Genomic DNA, 21076 nt, shown 5'->3' with positions numbered 1-21076 from the left:
TTTGCAAGATGCTGCACACAAAGATGTTGTACACATTCAAAAGATCATGATCTGCAAAAGAACAGTTCCTGCAAAAGATCCATTCCTGCAAAATGCATTCAAAGTCTATGATATCTGCAAATCTCATACACACCTTGTTTAACAGACATTCATCTGCAGATCATACAATTATCTGTCGATCTGAAGATCCATCCTAGTGGATCTGATCTGCAGATAATTGTCCGTTAAACAAGGTGTGTACGAGATCTGCAGATATCATAGACTATGAATGCCTTTTGCAGGAACTGATCTTTTGCAGATACTGATCTGTTGCATATGTGTACAGCATCTTTGTGTACAGCATCTTGCAAAGATTTTTATCTGATGAGGAGTTCAGCTCCATAGAATATACGGTGTAGAGTATGCCCTCATACTACATGGAAGGAGGTAAAATTGGTCTGTGATCTTTGATTTTCCAAAGACTTTTATCTGACGTGTGTAACCTACCTTTACTACCAGTTACAGAAGTTGTAGGTATGGGACTGTTAAGGCTCATACACACATCAGACCATAGTCTTTGAAAATGAAAGATCACAGACCAATTTCACCCCCTTACATGTAGTATGAAAGCCATACCTGCACAGTCTATTCTATGGAGCTGAACTCCCCATCAGACAGAAATCTTTGCAAGATGCTGCACACAAAGATGCTGTAGACATTCAAAAGATCAGTATCTGCAAAAGATCTGTTCCTGCAAAAGATCCGTTCCTGCAAAATGCATTCATAGTCTATGATATCTGCAGATCATCATACACACCTTGTTTAACAGACATTCATCTGCAGATCAGATCCACCAGGATGGATTTTCAGATCTGCAGATGATTGTCTGATCTGAAGATGAATGTCAAAAAACAAGGTGTGTATGATGATCTGCAGATCTCATAGACTATGAATGCAATTTGCAGGAACGGATCTTTGGCAGGAACAGATCTTTTGCAGATACTGATCTTTTGTGTCTGTACAGCATCTGTGTGTGCAGCATCTTGCAAAGATTTTTTTTCTGATGGGGAGTTCAGCTCCATAGAAAAGACTGTGAAGGTATGGCTCTCATACTACATGAAGGGTGGTAAGATTGGTCTGTGATCTTTCATTTTCCAAAGACTATAGTCTGATGTGTGTATGAGCCTTTAGTTTCTATTTTAAGATAATAAAAGAACTATATTACTAAAGTAAAATCTTGTTAAGTAAACTCAGTCCCGAGGTCCCAAACATGCACCTGTATGGATATGCAATCTATGCATGAATTTTGATCAAGGAAATTACTTGGCTAAGTCTGTTGGAGTTTATTTCAAATGGATCAGTTTGTTACATTTGTGCATCAGTTTTTCATCCATGTGTTTCGTTCCACGCTCGGTGTACCTGTCTGCATTCGCTTTGTCCGCTGCATTTGGATTTATCACAGACTACCCAAATTTGTGTTCTGTCCATCGGAACGGAATGGATCCATTCTGAGTGGACTGGTGTTAATGGATCCTATTGCTTTGCATCAAATCTGTTTGGATCAGTTTCACTAAATGGAACTTTTTTTGTGCCAATGCGAATTGAGCCTAAAGGGATTCTACTGTATTTTTATTTCTGTTTTATGGAACTGTTTATTACTGACAGGACCTATCTGATTTTCTGATTTGATTTATTATCAAAGTGATCTGAAAATCAATGGGACCTGTTGGAAATAATCAGCTCGACGCGTCTAGCTGATAGGAAATTTCATGGTGTGCACCAGCTGGTGTATTATTGCCTGCTTTCAGATGAGTCCTCCCCTCACTGGGAAAGTAATGCACAGCAGCAGACCTTTTCCCCTTCGATGATAGGTTTGTCCCCATACTGGAGTGAAATTTAAGTTTTGAAAGTGTGCAAGGAAAATGCTGTCTAAAATACCTGATACCGTCTTGCAGCTAATTAGCTACTTAGCTCATAGCTGTCAGGTCAGAAAACAAAAGCGAGATGGGTTTGCCACTATTTTTGTTGTTTTAATGCAGAGTGTCGATACCGTATAGTTGTTTATTCACCAGCAAATCATTTAATGACTAATTGGTATGTTAATGTATAAATTGCAGGTTCATGCCAGAGGTCTAAAGTTGGGAATTTATGCTGACATGGGTAATTATACTTGTGGAGGCTATCCAGGAACCACTCTAGACACTATCCAGATTGATGCTGACACCTTTGCATCATGGGGAGTTGACATGTTAAAATTTGATGGCTGCTACTCCAACTCTTCTGAAAAAGCCATAGGTATGTTTTTTTGTTTTTGTTTTTTATTTACAGCAAAATAATGGTCAACTTTTTTTTTCCGTTTTTAACACCTAAAATTATTTTGTGCTGTTTTCATTCTAGGATACCCCAAAATGAGTCAGGCTCTGAATGCAACTGGGAGGCATATCTTGTATACCTGTGGTTGGCCTGCATATGAAGGAGGTCTCCCTCCTAAGGTAAATATGTGGTATTGAGGCCTGGTGCACACCAAAAACCTGCTAGCAGATCCGCAAAATGCTAGCAGATTTTGAAATGCTTTTTCTTTTTCTGTAGCGTTTCAGCTAGCATTTTGCGGTTTTGTGAAGCGTTTTGGTGTAGTAGATTTCATGTATTGTTACAGTAAAAGCTGTTACTGAACAGCTACTGTAACAAAAAACGCCTGCAAAACCGCTCTGAACTGGCGTTTTTCAGAGCGGTTTGCGTTTTTCCTATACTTAACATTGAGGCAGAAACGCATCCACAATCCAAAAAATGCCTCACCCCGGGAGGATTCGTTTCTGCAAAACGCCTCCCGCTCTGGTGTGCACCACCCCATTGAGATACATTGACCAAGCGGATCCACAGCCGCAAGCGGATCTGAAAACGCTGAAAAAGCCGCTCGGTGTGCACCAGCCCTGAATGCAGGAAATAAGTACTAGTCTTGCTAGCTTGCTGTTAGATAATCACACCATATACTGACTATACTGATTTAGGCTGTGTTGCAACTTGCTTCCGGATCATGTTTTGCCAGCGGGAGCTAACAGTATAACGTCTGCTCTGATAGTCTGCAGTGATCCGGCTGGAACCCGGGGCAGATGTGCTTCCCCATAGGCTATATGGGAGAACACATTTGCCTATCCCCGGATTATCGCGGTCTGCACAGAGGTGCTGTACGCTTACTGCAAGGGATCCCACAGATCTATTGCAGCGTGACAGCTGTGAGCTGCTCCTATGTATAACATATGAGCTGTTCACTCTCCACTTATCAGTTAGTGTAGAACGGCCCAAGAAAGTCTGTTCTCCTCTCTAGTGGGAGCAAAGCCTCAGGGACACGCTGGAATTTTTGTCTAGTAGGTTGAATATTTCCAGAAATCAAAGCAGGTAGATTCTCTTCTCCAAGCTCCAGATTGTCCTAGATATGGCAGTCTACTTGGCATGAAACTCATTAATTCATTTTTTTATGTAAAGTCCATCTCCAGGCATAGAGCTAAAAATACCATCTAGTAGCTCAGTAAACGGATTGCTTGTTTGTTTTAGCTTCTTTACCTTGTTTATGTGAATTGAGTTTCTGCAGCAAAAACTGTTTTAGAAGTTTATTTACAGGATCAACCGCATCTGTGGGCAGCAGACTATTATGCTGCCTTGTACCCAAAAACAAAAAAGTATGCATTTACTGCATTAACCATAGTAATATTCCAATCACACAGGTGAACTACACTTTGCTTGGTGAAATCTGTAATTCGTGGAGAAACTATGGTGACGTTCAGGACTCTTGGGACAGCGTGCTGAGCATCATAGAGTGGTATGCAAACAATCAGGAAGTACTCCAGCCTGCTGCAGGGCCAGGAAGGTGGAACGATCCTGACATGGTGAGCACAAACATTTGTCTGATTTTCTATGCAATCTAATTACCAGCATTCAGTGGGGGAAAAAAGTTTATTTGCGGTATGAAAAAGCAGTAGAACCTTCTCAGTTTTAATTCTCTATTACCACATCTGGAAGAACTTTGCCCATTTCATGTCCCTTCCTGACCAGGATCGTAGCTGCAATAAAGTGTGTGTTTGTGTAACCACTAGGGTTTGTATTAAAGCAGGTTCTCATCCTTTAAAAATAATATAACGGAGGAAAATAAAACCCAAAACTTTTTCCCTGGATTTGGCAGTTTAAAAATATTTTCTTGTTACAGTGACATGGTAAAAGGTCATCTATAGTGCGTTTAATTCTTGGATATTTTTGAACATTTGTTTTATGTATGTATTTTACAATTTCTGTGATGGTTGTCCTTTAAATGCAGGCGAAACAGACAGGTTTTGCCATTTTTGATTTTTTTTAAATATGTTTACTTATTTTACTGTTCGAGAAGCAGTGGTTTGCTTTTGATTTTATTACTAATTCAGCTTTCATGCATCGAAACATCTCATGCATGTCTCAGACTTAATTATGTTTATATTGTTTTGTAGCTCATAACTGGAGACTTTGGACTGAGTTATGAACAATCTAAATCACAGCTAGCCATTTGGGCTATTCTGGCAGCCCCACTGGTTATGTCTAATGACCTGAACACCATCTCTCCACAAGCCAAGGACCTTTTACAAAACCGCCTTCTGATCTACATTGACCAGGACTCTCTTGGAAAACAGGGAAGGAGAGTGGCAACGGTATGGGTTTTAATGATTAACTGCATCTTTACTTAAAACTTAAGACCACAAATGGCAATCCATGTTTTCTCACACTAACAATAGTAGGTACATCTTCATAACAGCAATATGTTACTTGTTCTATCTGACCTGTGTGTACATACAGTGGGATGCAAAAGTTTGGGCAACCTTGGTAATTGTTATGATTTTCCTGTATAAATCGTTGGTGGTTATGATAAAAAATGTCAGTTAAATATATCATATAGGAGACACACACAGTGATATTTGAGAAGTGAAATGAAGTTTATTGGATTTACAGAAAGTGTGCAGTAATTGTTCAGATAAAATTAGGCAGGTGCATAAATTTGGGCACTGTTGTCATTTTATTGATTCCAAAACCTATAGAACTAATTATTGGAACTCAAATTGGTTTAGTAAGCTTAGTTACACCTGACCTACATACACAGGTGAATCCAATTATGAGAGAGTATTTAAGGGGGTCATTTGTAAGTTTTCCTCCTCTTTTAATTTTCTCTGAAGAGTAGCAACATGGGGGTCTCAAAACCACTCTCAAATGACCTGAAGACAAAGATTGTTCACCATCATGGTTTAGGGGAAGGCTACAGAAAGGTGCCTTAGAGATTTCAACTGTCTGTTTCCACAGTTAGGAACATATCGAGGAAATGGAAGACCACAGGTTTAGTTCAAGTTAAAGCTCAAAGTGGCAGAAAAACAAAAAAACAAAAAACTGAAGCAACGAATGGTGAGAACAGTCAGTCAACCCATACCAACACTAAAGACCTACAACATCTTGCTGCAGATGGTGTGTCACTGTGCATCGTTCAACCATTTGGCGCACTTTACACAAGGAGATGCTGTATGCAAGAGGGATGCAGAGGAAGCCTTTTCTCTGCCCACAGCACAAACCGAGTTGCTAAAGCACATTTGGACAAGCCAGCTTTATTTTGGAATAAGGTGCTGTGGACTGATGAAACTAAAATTGAGTTATTTGGGCGTTATGCATGGTGGAAAAACAACACAGCATTCCAAGAAAAACACCTGCTACCTACAGTAAAATATGGTGGTGGTTCCATCATGCTGTGGAGCTGTGTGGCCAGTGCAGGGACTGGGGATTTTGTCAAAGTTAAGGGACGCATGGATTCCACTCAGTATCAGCAGATTCTGGAGACCAATGTCTAGGAATCGGTGACCAAGCTGAAGCTGTGCCAGGGCTGGATCCTTCAACAAGACAACAACCCTAAACACTGCTCAAGATCCACTAAGGCATTCATGCAGAGGAACAAGTACAACATTCTGCAATGGCTATCTCAGTCTCCAGACCTGAATATAATTGAAAATCTGTGGTGTGAGTTAGAGAGCTGTCCATGCTTGGAAGCCATCAAACCTGAATGAACTAGAGATGTTTTGCAAAGGGGAATGGTCCAAAATACCTTCAAGCAGAATCCAGACTCTCATTGGAACCTACAGGAAACATTTAGAGGCTGTAATTTCTGCAAAAGGAGGATCTACTAAATATTGATTTCATTTTTTTTGTGGTGCCCAAATTTATGCACCTGCCTAATTTTGTTTAAACAATTTTCACTTACGCTTTCTGTAAATCCAATAAACTTAATTTCACTTCTCAAATATTAGTGTGCGTGTCTCCTATACGATATATTTAACTGACATTTTTTATCGTAACAACCAATGATTTATACAGGAAAATCATGACGATTAACAAGGTTGCCCAAACTTTCGCATCCCACTGTACATTGGAACTGTTCATTAATGCAGTAAAAGAGTGCTGCAGAATGCTACAGGAAGTGTAGAGGATGGGTTCGCTATCATTTTGAGCCAGACTGACCCCCCAAACAGGAATATTCGGAATGTGGTCCGCGGAATGCAGCCTGGGCCGCGCAACGTTTGCCCAGGACTGGCCTAGCTACACTCTCGCGTTGCTCTAAAAGCCTGGTGGCCATGTGTATTGCAGAAATGCATAGCACCTACATTGCATCACTAATCCCGTTCAAGTACATTGGATGGGACACTGATGCGCAGCATATAACTGCCCTTCAGGCTGCACCCTCTATGGACTCTAATGTGCATATCACACACTGAGACACTTTTCTGAAATGAGTTTTGTGACAGTGTCCCAGGCCCTTACAGACTTATTTCAGCAATTTGTTTTCATGTTGAATGTGCTGGGAGGGCATGTCCTGGGCAACTTGCCAGGTATTTGAAGTCTTCCCCACCTATAGAAGGTCTTCTCAACAATGGAGTGATTGCTGTCCAGCTGTTGAGCAATTGTTTGGCATAAACGTCAGCAAAGAACAAAGCAAACTAAAGGTAGCCACACGCCTGACGATTATGGGCAGATTCTCTAATCAAATCTGATTTGAGATAAATTTGTCTCTTGGTTGAAGCTGCCCATAAACTACAGGCCGACTTCAGCATGAAATCTTCTGGAAATTGGCCGAGCCTGCCGTGTCTGCACCGCCGTTGCCCCCCAATGTGTAAATCTGAACACCCCCCCCGCAGGATGTGCATTTATACATTACCTTTCTGGTAGCAGCCTCCTTGTGGTGACAGTTCATCTTGCCGGGCAGCTGCATACATGCTAGTGACACACTGACGTCAGACGCTATGCGCCGCTAGCGTGCATGCGGAACCCGGCGAGATGGATGGACACCGCGTGGAGGCTGACACCAGACAGGTAATGTATAAATGCACACACAGGGCACATTTATAAATTTTGCCAGCAGCAGCAAGGGTTTCGCTGTTCCATTGCTCGTTCCGAAATCAGCCGCCGTACCGCATCACACCCGACCAACCAACTTTAGCCTGACATCTTGCAGCATGCACGATCGACCATGCAACCAATTTCCGTCCCGAAATTGGTCGCTTTATTGAACGGGCATGCACTTGACAGCACCGATTTTCAGCCAATTCGATTATAATAATCCAATTGGATGGTTGATCGGCCGCCAAGTCATCTGATGTATGGCCACCTTAAATGTTAGAGATTTAAATAAGACAAGTTGCTCCAAGATAATCTCTAACTAATCATTTGCATCTGCTCTGGTGTAGCCCCATTCACAATCGGCCTAGTGATCGCAATTTGGCATTGCTATCTTTTGCAGTTTTTCTGCGATTGTGTTTTGCGATTCTCATTTCAGTGAATGAGAATCACAATGCAGTCGCTGGGAAAATGCTGCATGCAGCTCAATTACAATCGGCAGAAATGGCAATCGCGCCACAATCGTCGCTGTGTGTGAATGCCATAGGATTACTTGTGCAGCAGCGCTTTGCTAATCACCGGTGATCAGCACAGCGTAAAACGCTTGCTAAAAGCGCCCGAGTGAGAATGGGGCCCAATTCAACTTTTGGGTATTTGAGGTAGTGAAAAATGTAGGTTTGTAAAAATTTGCTTTTATCTACAAATTTGGGATGGATTATGTGTCAAATGTAAACAAAACCAAAAAAATGAGATGATTGGCAGACTGCATAAACCTGCTCTGCTGTTCCTAAACACTTCCAGAATTTTAAAAGAAAGAAGAGGGGCACCAAGAGCCCCAATAGTGTAATTCGTCTTGGGGACAACAGAATAAATGAGAAGTTAAAATTATACTTACAAACCAGGGTTACCAATAGGCAACCACTGTATAGGCAGGTGGGGAGAACAATCCTGACCCCACTCAGGAATAAAAAGTCGCTCTCTGTAGACAGGAAAATAGGGTAACAACCCTCCACCCAGGGTGGACTCAATGTAGTGTACAAGATACAGAGGCGCCAAAAGAATAAAAGGTAATTAAATGAACTTAAAAAACCAACTGGTTAAACAGAGGAGGCAGCGGTGGTCTTACCCCCTCCAAACAGACACAGGCAAGGACTGCGATTCAGTCAACAATTTATTCGGAACTCTAAAAAACAATGCAACGCGTTTCACGGGCCATACATCCCGCTTCCTCAGGCAAAATACAGTAGGAGTCACAGATTTGCCTGAGGAAGCGGGATGTATGGCCCGTGAAACGCGTTGCATTGTTTTTTGGGGTTCCGAATAAATTGTTGACTGAATCGCAGTCCTTGCCTGTGTCTGTTTGGAGGGGGTAAGACCACCGCTGCCTCCTCTGTTTAACCAGTTGGTTTTTTAAGAATTTTAAAAGAGGAGGTGATACTATACAGTAGTAAACTTACCCCTGTAAAAAAAAAATTGTTGCTGGCATTAAAGTCAAAAGGATCATGTATTTTTTTTTTTTTTTTTTTTAATACAGTAGAATCTCGTTCTAGTAAACTCTGATATAGTAAACCTCTGCCTATAGTAAACTCAGTTCCCCAATCCCAGGTATACAGTGGCTTGCAAAAGTATTCGGCCCCCTTGAAGTTTTCCACATTATGTCACATTACTGCCACAAACATGAATCCATTTTATTGGAATTCCACATGAAAGACCAATACAAAGTGGTGTACACATGAGAAGTGGAACGAAATTCATATGATTCCAAACATTTTCTACAAATAAATAGCTGCAAAGAGGGGTGTGCATAATTATTCGGCCCCCTGAGTCAATACTTTGTAGAACCTCCTTTTGCTGCAATTACAGCTGCCAGTTTTTTAGGGTATGTCTCTACAAGCTTTGCACATCTAGAGACTGAAATCCTTGCCCATTCTTCTTTGCAAAACAGCTCCAGCTCAGTCATATTAGATGGACAGCGTTTGTGAACAGCGGTTTTCAGATCTTGCCACAGATTCTCGATTGGATTTAGATCTGGACTTTGATTGGGCCATTCTAACACATGAATATGTTTTGTTTTAAACCATTCCATTGTTGCCCTGGATTTATGTTTAGGGTCGTTCTCTTGCTGGAAGGTGAACCTCCACCCTGGTCTCAAGTCTTTTGCAGACTCCAAGAGGTTTTCTTCCAAGATTGCCCTGTATATGGCTTCATCCATCTTCCTATCAACTCTGACCAGCTTCCCTGTCCCTGCTGAAGACAAACACCCCCAGAGCATGATGCTGTCACCACCATATTTGACAGTGGGGATGGTGTGTTCAGAGAGATGTGCAGTGTTCATTTTCCATCACACATAGCGTTTTGCATTTTGGCCAAAAGGTTCCATTTTGGTCTCCTCTGACCAGAGCACCTTCTTCAACATGTTTGCTATGTCCCCCACATGGCTTGTGGCAAACTTCAAACGGGACTTCTTATGCTTTTCTGTTAACAGTGGCTTTCTTCTTGCCACTCTTCCATAAAGGCCAACTTTGTGCAGTGCACGACTAATAGTTGTCCTATGGACAGATTCCCCCACCTGAGCTGTAGATCTCTGTAGCACGTCCTGAGTCACCATGGGCCTCTTGACTGCATTTCTGATCAGCGCTCTCCTTGTTCGGCCTGTAAATTTAGGTGGACGGCCTTGTCTTGGCCGCGAACCGCTTAATCAGTCTTTACTTACCAGGGGCTTCTCCCAGCCCCTAAAAGTCATTTGGGTCCCTCAACGCAGCTCCTGTCCTCTACTAGGTCCTGCTGATCGCCTGTAAGGATTGCCGATTTATCAGCAGGTCGGTGCTTCTGTGCATGCGCGTCCACATCCCCGGGAATGTACTGTGCCTGATGATATGGGCGCGTACGCACTCAGATGCGCAGAAGCACCAACCCACCAATGGGCCGTCAATCCTTATTGGCGGCCAGCGCGAAACAGAGGAGGACTGCGATGAGGGACTCAAATGACTTGTAGGGGCTGGAAGAAGCCCCAAGTAAGTAAAGATAGATAAAGCTGTTTTCTTTGGGAATCCTTTTAAAGTCACTCTGCAGTGAGGGGGGTATGGAGGATGCTATATTTATTATCTTTTAAATGCAATAACTTGGCTGTCCTGTGATTTTAAGTGCCCTTTACCACTTGGGCGGTGCAGTGTTTTTACTGCACTCCACCGCAGGGCTTTGAACGGCTATGGGGTTTTTCATACTGACGTGGTGCGGCACAATACAACGGAAGTTTTACACGTCAGCATGCGCGGAAGCTATTTCAGCAATACACTTCCACGCAGGTGATCGCGCCGGCCACAGGACGTGAACATCACTTCCTGCTTGGCCAGCTGCCAGAAGGGTTTACCGCGTACTAATGCAGTAATACCCAAAGGCCTGTTTTTACTGCCACTAATCCCCAGTGTGAAACCGGGCTAATACTTTCGGAAACTGATGCAAATTAGTATATAGGTGAGGTGTTCTAACTAAAGTCTGACCAGACAAGACACATAAGGTATGAATCGGGCATTAGTGAAGCTGAAAAGATCAGAGCGGCCAGGCAATTGGCATGATTTGTAAGACAATAAATATAGTGGCTTCCCTATCCCTCTCACTACAGGTTCACTTTCACTATTTCAAACACCATTAGAGCCATTACAAGCTATTTATTTACATGAGGAATTTTGCTGCATGACAGAGTTTTTCAACAACCCCAAAAAGCGCCATGCTAATGAAAGTCAATACAGAAGAGCCCACACGAGCGATTGCAATTAGGAAAATCATAATTGTCGGTCCGGCTGTATTTTTGGAATGATTGTGCTCCAATTCAATAGATAGGAATGCTGCAAAAAAAAAAAAGCCAATCGCTCTACAAATCCCCAGCACTAAAATAAAATTGTTTCTAAAAGCCCCTGAAATTGCTGTACAAAATGCTAGCAAGAACATTAAGCAATTGCAATTACGATTAGTGATCTGTAGTGGGCGCCTGGCCTTACAATTTAAGCCTTAACATAGTTTTATGACTGCTGGTGCTGATTACATTGAACAGCTTTGGTAATAGTATACCACTGCATTTCATTATTCCAATCTTCACATTATAGACTTTTAGTCTCCTCTAACCTATGGCAGCACCTGTATATCAGTAATCTGTATATTAAATATAAGTACATTCAGTGTCTGTTCTGGTCAGGAATGTTTTTTTGCATACATGTAACTGCTGTTATTTGTACTTTCTAGCTGTATAATAATTGTTCATCTATCTGCAGGTTAGTTTTCTGGAGGTGTGGATGAGGGAGTTGTCGAATGAACAGTATGCTCTGGCTGTATTGAATAAAGGAACTGATGGAACCCCAAAGCGCTTTCTTATGAGCCTTTCCCAACTTAATATTACACAATGCTCACTCGGCTACAAGCTCTATGATGTGTTTGAGAAGGAGTACTTGGGAAATGTTCAGTCGGATACACTCATTGAGATGAAAATTAACCCAACTGGAGTCGTCATGTTATTTGTTCGTCCAGCATCTGTTCAGTTGCACCCTATATTACACAAGCATGATAAATATCTACAGGATCATCTATGAACCAATCTACAGCCATGACATAAACCACCTGATTTATAATGGTTCTGCCGTGCTGGAGATTAGTGGGCAGAATTGATTAAACATTGTTTATGCTTTGGTGCCCTATCCTGGGCTAGGGATTCTGAAGCTTGAAAGGTTGGGGAGTTATTGATTGTGCAGCTAACAAACCTGTATGTGCCCTCAGCTACACAATTTTCTATTAAAGGATAACTGTATCAAGAGGGATATGGAGGCTTCCACATGTATTTCCTTTTAAACAATACCAGTTGCCTGGAAGCCCTGCTGATCTATTTGGCCGCAGTAGTGTCTGAATCGCACCAGAAACGAGCATGCATCTAATCTTGTGAGATCTGACGACAATGTAGGAAACGCCTGATCTACTGCATGCTTGTTTTGGGTCGATGGCAAAAAAGTATTGAAGGCAGAGGATCGTCCCCTATCCTGTGGCTGAATGATGCTTCTTTCCACCCAAATCCCTGAGGCAGAAATCCACGACTTTCTTGGTTGTGGATTTTGCAGCCCGGGGAGGCAGAGCTTTCCGCTGTAGCTCTGGCTTTGGTTGTGTAAATCTGCGCACGGATCGCCGCCCCTCCCCCGCCCCTCTCTGTGAAGGATGACTGAGAGGGGCGAGGAGAGGCGGCGATCAGCGACGATTGACACAGCAGAGCTAAGCGGAAAGCTCTGCCTCTAACAGGAAGCGATCCCCGGATTTGCCTCAGGGATTTGGGGGGCAAAGAAGCATCATTCATCCATGGGATAGCGTTTCAGCTAGCGCCATACTACTCTATAGGAATTGTAAGTAAAAATAGATATTTTTAAAGCTTCAGACTCTCTTTAAAAGGAAATAAATATGGCATCCTCCATATCCCTCTGGTTACAGTTGCCCTTTAAATCCAAGAGAGAGGAATGTGGCACGCAGATGTAATTGCACAACTTCTAATTCACTACTAGTGTTTACAAAACCCTCTTTGAATTGATGCAAAACAATTGAATTTGCTGTTAGAATATTTCTGCACTGCTGTAACTGGTGTTTCCAAAATATAGTTCCTATGGACCAAAGTAAGTATGAATTTTCAGGGCACACAAAGGTCAGGGAAGATTATCTTTAGTGGGCATTAGTGTGAAGCTTTCAGGGGGTTGGGGTGAGGCTAGGAAATATATTTTGGCTTAGGCTTAGGTAAAGTTAAACCATGTTTTTAATGAATAGTGTTGCAAAAGTTAAGGGTGTGGGGGTTGGGTTATTGGGTTAGACATGAGTGAAAGTTAGTCCAACATGCTGGTCTTATGTAGCCCAGGAGAGGGTCACAAACATTTGGAATACAAAGCAGATGTTTAATAAATTCAGGTTAGGTGTCAGATCATTTACAGTATGTTCTCCAATGGTCTCCTGCCCTGAACTAAATTGGTAGTAAAATTGTATTTTTTTTTTTTTCAAAGCATACCAGTTCTCAAATGGTGTGGAGAAACAATTGGCCGGGTTTGCAGAAATCGTGGCCGGGAGCGTACTGCACATGTGACGTCATACGCATGCGCAGTGTGCTCATAGGCGTGCGTTGTAGAACACCCAGCTAGCGCCTGCACAGTAAGTCCCGACCAGGCCGACTGGAAGAAGATCCCGGGGGCCTTTTAGGTGAACTATGGGGGGCAGAGAGGAGAACGGGGGAGCGGTGGGCATAAGGACAGGTGGTAGTACCGTATATGCCTGCTCCCCCGTTTCTCCAAACCATTTGAGCTCTGGTATCCTTTAAGTTGTAATTAACAGAAATGTACAACAGAATGGAACTATATTGGCCTTTTCTGATTCCTCTAATAACTTCTACATCAATTAAGTACAGTTTGATTTAAAAAATCAAAAAGCTGGTTGACTGTTGAGAATGAAAAATAATCTATATAAAAAACGGCACAAATTGCAATATTATTACAAAATCATGTACTACATAATCAATCATGCCAAAGAAATGATTCTGCACCTGTACAGTTTTTTTTGTTTTTGTTTTGTTTTAAAGATGAAAGCAATCTATTGTGTGTTTCCGTTTTCTAAGTTTTAATAAAGTAAATTTAAGAAACCCAAACTAGGGTGCCAAGGTTTTAAGTTATATAAAGCTTGTGTTCATAAATGGGAAATTCTATTACATTCCAATGGTGTTTGCACCATTCATGTTGTCGAGCATAATCAAGCTCGATACTGCAGGCTGCATTGTAGGAATTGAGGAATGTATAGACACCATGCTCTATTGTAGAGCAACATGTACCATTGCTATAGGGAGAGGGGGAGGGACAATGATGAGGGCACATGATGGTACTGCTTCTGGCAGATAGGGTGAGGAGACTGATGCTTGGGGGGCCAATGCTCTTTAACCTCTTCTTGATGCAGGCAATAGAAATATATGCCCTGTTTGAAACCTAATTCTTGCCAGGGCATAGATCTAAATCTCCCTGCCCCGCACGCTATCTCCACTCTATCTACTGACAGCTGAGCTCCGTGAGCTGGTCAGGAGCCAATGAATCGCAGTGATCACAGCGTTAGAAGTGAAAAAAGTGCTCTAGTCCTAAAGGGGCCCGAGCCTGCACATCCTGAAAAGGTCAAAGTTCCAATGTGCCCAATCATTAAACACACTCAGGGAACACTTGTATAAATGCTAGTGAAGAAATGGACCGTTCTAAGGGGCAAAATCCATTTTTGGGATGGGAGGAAACGGAGCGGAAGCAGCTGGATGGAAACGGAGTGGCAATGGAGTGAAAATGGATCAGATCCGTTTTCATGGTTCTGTTTGCCACTTACTTGCAAGTGAGGACCGGGCCTACCTACAGAGTGAGCTGCTCCTGCTCACTCACGTATTGCTGTGGTAGGTAGAGAGTATCTGTACAGTGCTGGTATGTGATCTCTGACAGCTATTGCTGACAATTATTGAGACTGTTGCCTGCTGACAGCATTTTTGGCCAGTACTAAATTGCTTCTAAACTTTTTTTTTTTTTTTTTTTATTATATAGCTACTACAAATAGTTTGAAGTGAAAATTTTCTTACGAGTATCTGAAGTTCTGGTAAAGAACTTGAATTTGCTGCTTTATGCATATTTGGTGTTGCAGTTCTTCAGGCTGTGTTGATGGACGTGCAGGTCCTGATTATGTTCATAGTGCAATCATGAAGGACCCCACTAAACTGATATCAAACTTCCACACTGCCTTCCTAGGTTAGCTTCATATGGCTATCAGTAACGATTAAATGTGAATGTCTGTATGGTTAGATGATAAAAGAACTGAAAATGGGATTTATTGTTGGGTTTAACTGCCATTTCTTGTTTGGATCTTTACTGTTGTACATGCTTAAAGAGAACCTGTACTGAGTAAAAATATTTAAAATAAACACATGAGGTAACTTGAAATGAACATTACATAGTTACCTTGCCATCAGTTCCTCTCAGAAGCTCACCATTTTCTTCTGATAATAATCCCTTCCAGTTCTGACAATATTTTGTCAGATCTGAAATATATAAGTTGCTGTCAGTAAAATATCAGTTGCTGTCAGTTATAGCTGAGAGGAAAACTGATGTGTCAGGTAATGTCCATGTTTCCCTATGGCTCAAGTGGGCGATGTTACAGTTTAACTGTGTGCTGACCAGAAAGCTGTTATGGGTAGTGGCCATTTTCAAAATGGAGGACGGAAAATTCCCTTGATCACAGTGAACAAACATAACGCGGGACAGGAGAAAGACACTGAGGAGTACACCACATGGAAGGTAAATATGACTTGTGTATGCTTATTTTGTCTTTTAATTTCCAGTTCAGGTTTTCTTTAAAGGATACCTGAGGTGACATGATGAGATAGACACAGTACAGTGCCTAGCACACAAATAACTATGCTGTGTTCCTTTTTTTCTTTCTCTGCCTGAAACCGTTAAACATCAGGAATGTAAGCGACAGTTTAAGGACCGGGTCAGACTACAGTGTGACCCTCACTGTAATTACAACTATAAAACACTTTCCTAGCAGAAAATGGCTTCTGAGAGCAGGAAAGAGATAAAAAGGGTCAATAGTTCATAGATTTTAGCTCTGGCATACTTGAATGTGTCATTGAGCAAAACAATAAAACAGTAAAAACTTAAAAAGTAGATTTAAATATAAAATAAAACTGTGGAATATCTTCAAAAGTAATTGTTAGGAGGAAAAAGATAGATACAATTGTTTATTTCATTTGTTTATTTTCACCTCTGGTGTCCTTTTTTAACGGGACCCTGAGCACTTGTTCAAAATGCAAAAGTGACTTACCTGGGGCTTCCTTCAGCCCACTGTGGGCCACAAGGTCCCCCAGTGGCTCCTCTCTCGGTCCCGGCTGGCGATATTGAATCGCGCATGCGCAGTACTCTCGCGCCGGCCAGCTTGATGACTCGTAGCCAGCCGGCGTGATGTCGCAAAGTGACAAAGCGGGAAGCAGGCCTGATGACTTCAAGCCAAAGTCGTTCCATAAAGGAGCCGCCAGCCGGGAGAGGAGCCCTGAGGACGCTGGGGGACCTTGCGGCCAACGGTGGGCTGGAGAAAGCCTCAGGTAAGTCACTATTTCATTTTTAACGAGTGCTCAAGGTCCCTTTAAGTGCAGTGTGATATTTGCAATGACCTAAAACTAGACCATCACTCCTGCTTTTTACTAAAAGCGCTGCTGGGCACTTGTTCAGTTTTTGAAAAAGGCCTGTTTTTGGAATGTATACTTGCAAATGACTATTTTTTTCATACTGTCTTTTATATAGCCAACAGGTTATGCTTCAGATTATATATTTTTTGTAAATTCTGTGTTTAATAAATTTGTAAAGATAAGTATATGATTTCTATGTGACTGTCTCCTTTTTATTGTATATTGATAGCAAGTTTATGCTTTTTGCACCCCACGTCAGGCAGGGAGAACAAAGATGGACCGCATGAATTCCAAGGAAAAGTGGGTGCTTTACCATCAGTGGTTGGCAACAACCAAGACACAGTTCTACTACGGTCAGCCCAGCAAAGCGTGTTTCCTTTTTTTTCCAATACCAGTTGCCTGCATTCCTGCTTATTTATTTGGCTGCAGTAGTGTCTGCATCACACACCTGAAACAAGCATGTAGTTAACCCTGCCAGATTTTTGTTAGAAACCTATGATATGCATGCTTGTTCAGGGTCTATGGCTAAAAGTACTAGCGGCAGAGAGTCAGCAGGCAGCTGGTATTGTTTAAAAGGAAATAAATACCCCCACCCACCATTATGGGGGAAAATGCCAAGGAACCCCTGCACAGTACTCCAGGAACCCTGGGGTTCCAGGAAACCCTGGTTGAGAGCCTGCCTTACACTAAACAATACCCACCCCTGACGCTCAGCTATATAGTTGAACGCCCATTGCTCATACCTACCCCTCTGCGGCTGTTGCTACTAAACCCCTGGTGCACATACCCGAAGCACCACACTAACCGGAGTCACTGCTGATAGCCAGAGTTTGCTTTTCCAATAGCTGAACTCTGGCTGCAGTCCCCATCGCTATCTGCTAGCCAGAGTTAGGCTAAACAATAGCTGAGCTCCAGCTGTGGTCTCCTCCACAGTTCCTGCTGCTAGCTGGAGTTCGGATATGGAATAGTCGAACTACAGCACCCAAATTACACTGTGTGCTGTCTTGGCTGCAATATATATTGTGGCCTGTGGCGGGGCCCATGGTCCCAGGCATGCCTTAAGTTGCACCCAATTTAGCATGTTCAAAACCTGTTCATCTTTGCTTCGCTCACCCTGCAGAATGTGAACCACAACAATGTGCATTGATCTTCTGCTATTAACTGTGACCAAAATAACTGGTTTCACCTTGTTTCCATTTCTTTCAAAATATGAAATAAAAAAAAATGTACACACAGACATCATACAGTGGTAAGAATGCAATGAGTTCTCACATACTGTATACTTTATACATTATAACAAAAACTCGTAGCTAGAGTCTCAAAACCTGGGACCGTATCTAGTGCTATAAAGCAATGCTGGGTACACACGATTCAATTTCCCGTCTGATCGAAGGGTAATCTGACAGGAAGTTGTATGGCGTGTACATTTTTCAACTGCTCCCGATTGATAAAGGGATTGAGAGTGCTTACCAGTATGCCACCATGCTGATTATGCTAATTATTACTTTAAGTCCCTAAAAATAAAACCATACATTAATAATATACCTATAGCCTATTCATTTTACAGAACCATATACTGTAATGTATCATACTGGCAGCTGTTTTAAGCTAGGTTATGAACAATTTCTTGATATGTACTCCTGGTGAATACTGCCCTGCACTCAGTGGTGTAGCAATAGGGGTTGCAGAGGCTGCGACTGCATCGGGCCAAAGGGGCCCCATAGGGCTCTCCTTCAACAGCAGAATTAGCTCTTTATTGATCCTGTGCTTGTAAAAATCACTTCTATAGATGCTTTGAATGGTAGTAATTATTAATAAACTGTTCCCCTTTTTGCACCTCTGACACTGTAATTGTCCTCAGGTTTTGGTGCGCTGTATCAAGGGTTGTTATAAGAGTGCTTGGGGAGGGGCCCAGTGTGGGGCCCATAGCTCCTTAGCTACGCTACTGCCTGCACTGATCTGTAGCGCTCTTCCCATTTCATTGCAAACTGACAGCCAGTACCTGGATATCTCAACAAGCATTTTTAAGAGCAGCCTGTCTGCTGCGGAAAATGAGGATAAGAATGTTATATGTCACAATTCATTCCGATCAGTAGCTGATACCCCCTTTCCATCAATAAATATTTACCTTTCCTCAAATAGATCATTGGGGGATCTGTGTGGCTCATATTGTGGTGGAGCCCTTCCCAGAGTGTGATGTGATGTCCTGACAGTTTGTTGTCTATGAACCTCGTTGCATTGTGGGAAACAACACCTTTTTTTCAACTGCCAGGCAAGCAATATCTCCCTCTGTGCATATAACTCTCAGTCAGGGCTGGAACCCACAAGGGCAATTTTCAGAGCATTTTTGGAGCGTTTGAAAACACTAGCATTTTATAAAAACGCTCAGCTACTGTTAATGGATGGGGCAACTTCAACTAGAGCGATTGCGATTCAGAAAATCGCAAGCGCAGGACATGCAGCATTTTGGGAGCGTTAGCGCTTCAATGTTAAAGTATATCATCGCTGGCGTAATCGCTCTGCAAAACCTGCACGGAGCGATTTTGCTAGCGTTTTCAAGTTACTGCACATTGTAACAAAATTAATTGAAAGGACCAATCAGACTTTAAACCGCCAATCGCTCCACAACCACTAGCAAATTGGTACACTTTTTAAAATCTCTCATTAAACGCTCGTTAAACCGCTTACAAACTGCTCATACAAAATGCTAGCGCTTGCGATTGCGTTTTGCAGTGGATTCCAGGCCTCACAAACATTTCGTACAGATCACTTGTCAGAACTAAAGATGTCACCACCAGTGATGAATTTCAGAATGTAAATCGGAGAGAAGAAAGAAAATTTTTTACAATGGGCAAACACTGACTAAATCTAGAAATGAATATTGTAAACAATAAGCGTCTCTATTTATTATGTCATTTTCACTACAGTTCCTCTTTAACACAGTTTTTGAAAATTAGAGCAGAGGAGAGGGCACATGTCACACGAAGGCCCCTTTTACACTTAAGCAGTTGCTCTCAGTTAAAACGGAAATAAAACTGAATTTCAAAGTAAGTCCCATGTTTTCCTATGGCACCTTTCACACTTAACGCGTTTTAACTGAAATCTTCCCAATGCACTATGGAAATGCAGGCTCCCATGCAGACAGGCTCCCAATGCTATGGAAAAAACGCATACTAACGCACACTAATGCATACCAACTGATTAAGTGTAAAAGGGCCCGGAGAATCTGAGCAGGGAAGGTTTTTACTCACATGGAGGATTAAGCAGGATTGCTGTTGAGGATATTCTAAAACACACATTTTAATGTTTTGTAGTTTTTTTTTTCTTGGGTTATTTTTAGCATTATTTATCCTTTACAGTAAGGGCTCTTTCACATTAGGGCAGACTTTGTGCGTTAACGCAAACGGCAGCCGTTTTCGTTAACCAAGGTAAGATGACAGTCCATAGACTTTCATTTTACCTTTCACACTCGACGCTGCGTTGCAGTTTCGACGCACCCGGGTACAGTTTTTCCTCCAACGCACCCGCGGGCCGGCATTTTCTGTCGGGTTTAATTACCAGCTACCGCCGCTGATTGCGTCGCACCGCAGATACCCGACGACACGCCGCAGGCAGACAACGCGTGCAGGAAAACAGCTCCTGTTCGCGTTGTCTGATGTGAAAGAGCCCTAATGCACTGCAACATTTATTGCTACAATGATGACGACTTGCGTAGTAAACTGTTGTTCAAGCTCTCCATTCTGTTGTCTGCCAGTACCACACAGACTGCTTTTTAAAACTCAGCTGCTCCATAATTACTATAATGTACTGTTCTCTCCGTCTTTCCTCTCCGCTCACGCTTTCCATCCACATATGGTAAACCTTTTCCAACTGATGGGCGGGTTTTGCCACAGCAGAGAATATTTACTTGTTCCACATTAGCTGGGTGGGAGTTTGCCAGCGTAACACTGACCGGTGCACTGCAGTTGAGGGCCTGCAAGGCCTAGACACTTGTAGGTCGTGCCCTTGCTTTGTGGTAATCATCAACAGTGACATTCTGAATATTCTCGCTGAAGGCTTTCCACAATCAGAACAAACAACCTATATTAAACTAATACCCAAAAAAAGAAAAGACCCTCTATCACCAAACTCCTACAGACCAATATCCCTAATCAAGCAAGATATGAAGATTCTAACCAAATTTATGGCCACTAGATTATCTCACATTATTCCCAAAATAATACACCCTAACCAGGTGGGTTTCATAAACGGGCGCTCTGCGGTTGCTAATATCAGGAAGGTCCTTGCTGTCTTGGAACATGTGAAGGCCTATTCTCATACCTTTAAACATGCAGCCTTACTAACATTAGATGCTGAAAAAGCATTTGATGCTGTTCATTGGGACTGGATGGACTTGACACTTTGTAAGATGGAATTTTTGAAGTCTTTCCTCAATCTGATACGACAAATGTACTCCACACCATTAGCATGGATACATATGCCAGGATTCCTTTTGGA

The 21076-nt window shown here is 42.3% G+C and overlaps 1 protein-coding gene across 2 annotated transcripts in view; it reads left to right on the top strand.

Moving 5' to 3' along the window:
* Positions 1-16760, top strand: part of NAGA (alpha-N-acetylgalactosaminidase) — a 36392-nt gene extending 19632 nt beyond the window's left edge. For both annotated transcript variants that reach the window (XM_068244735.1, XM_068244736.1), the window contains exons 4-8: positions 2097-2274; positions 2377-2471; positions 3702-3863; positions 4455-4652; positions 11637-16760. In XM_068244735.1, the coding sequence (XP_068100836.1) occupies positions 2097-2274; positions 2377-2471; positions 3702-3863; positions 4455-4652; positions 11637-11951 (948 nt within the window). In that variant the 3' untranslated portion in view covers positions 11952-16760. The remainder of the gene's footprint in view (positions 1-2096; positions 2275-2376; positions 2472-3701; positions 3864-4454; positions 4653-11636) is intronic.
* Positions 16761-21076: the final 4316 nt, after the last annotated feature.

Source organism: Hyperolius riggenbachi, chromosome 7, assembly GCF_040937935.1.
Source record: "Hyperolius riggenbachi isolate aHypRig1 chromosome 7, aHypRig1.pri, whole genome shotgun sequence".
In the NCBI taxonomy this organism is placed as follows: Eukaryota; Metazoa; Chordata; class Amphibia; order Anura; family Hyperoliidae; genus Hyperolius; species Hyperolius riggenbachi.
Note: the sequence above shows the minus strand (reverse complement) of the source record. Positions and strands in the feature narration are given on the sequence as shown.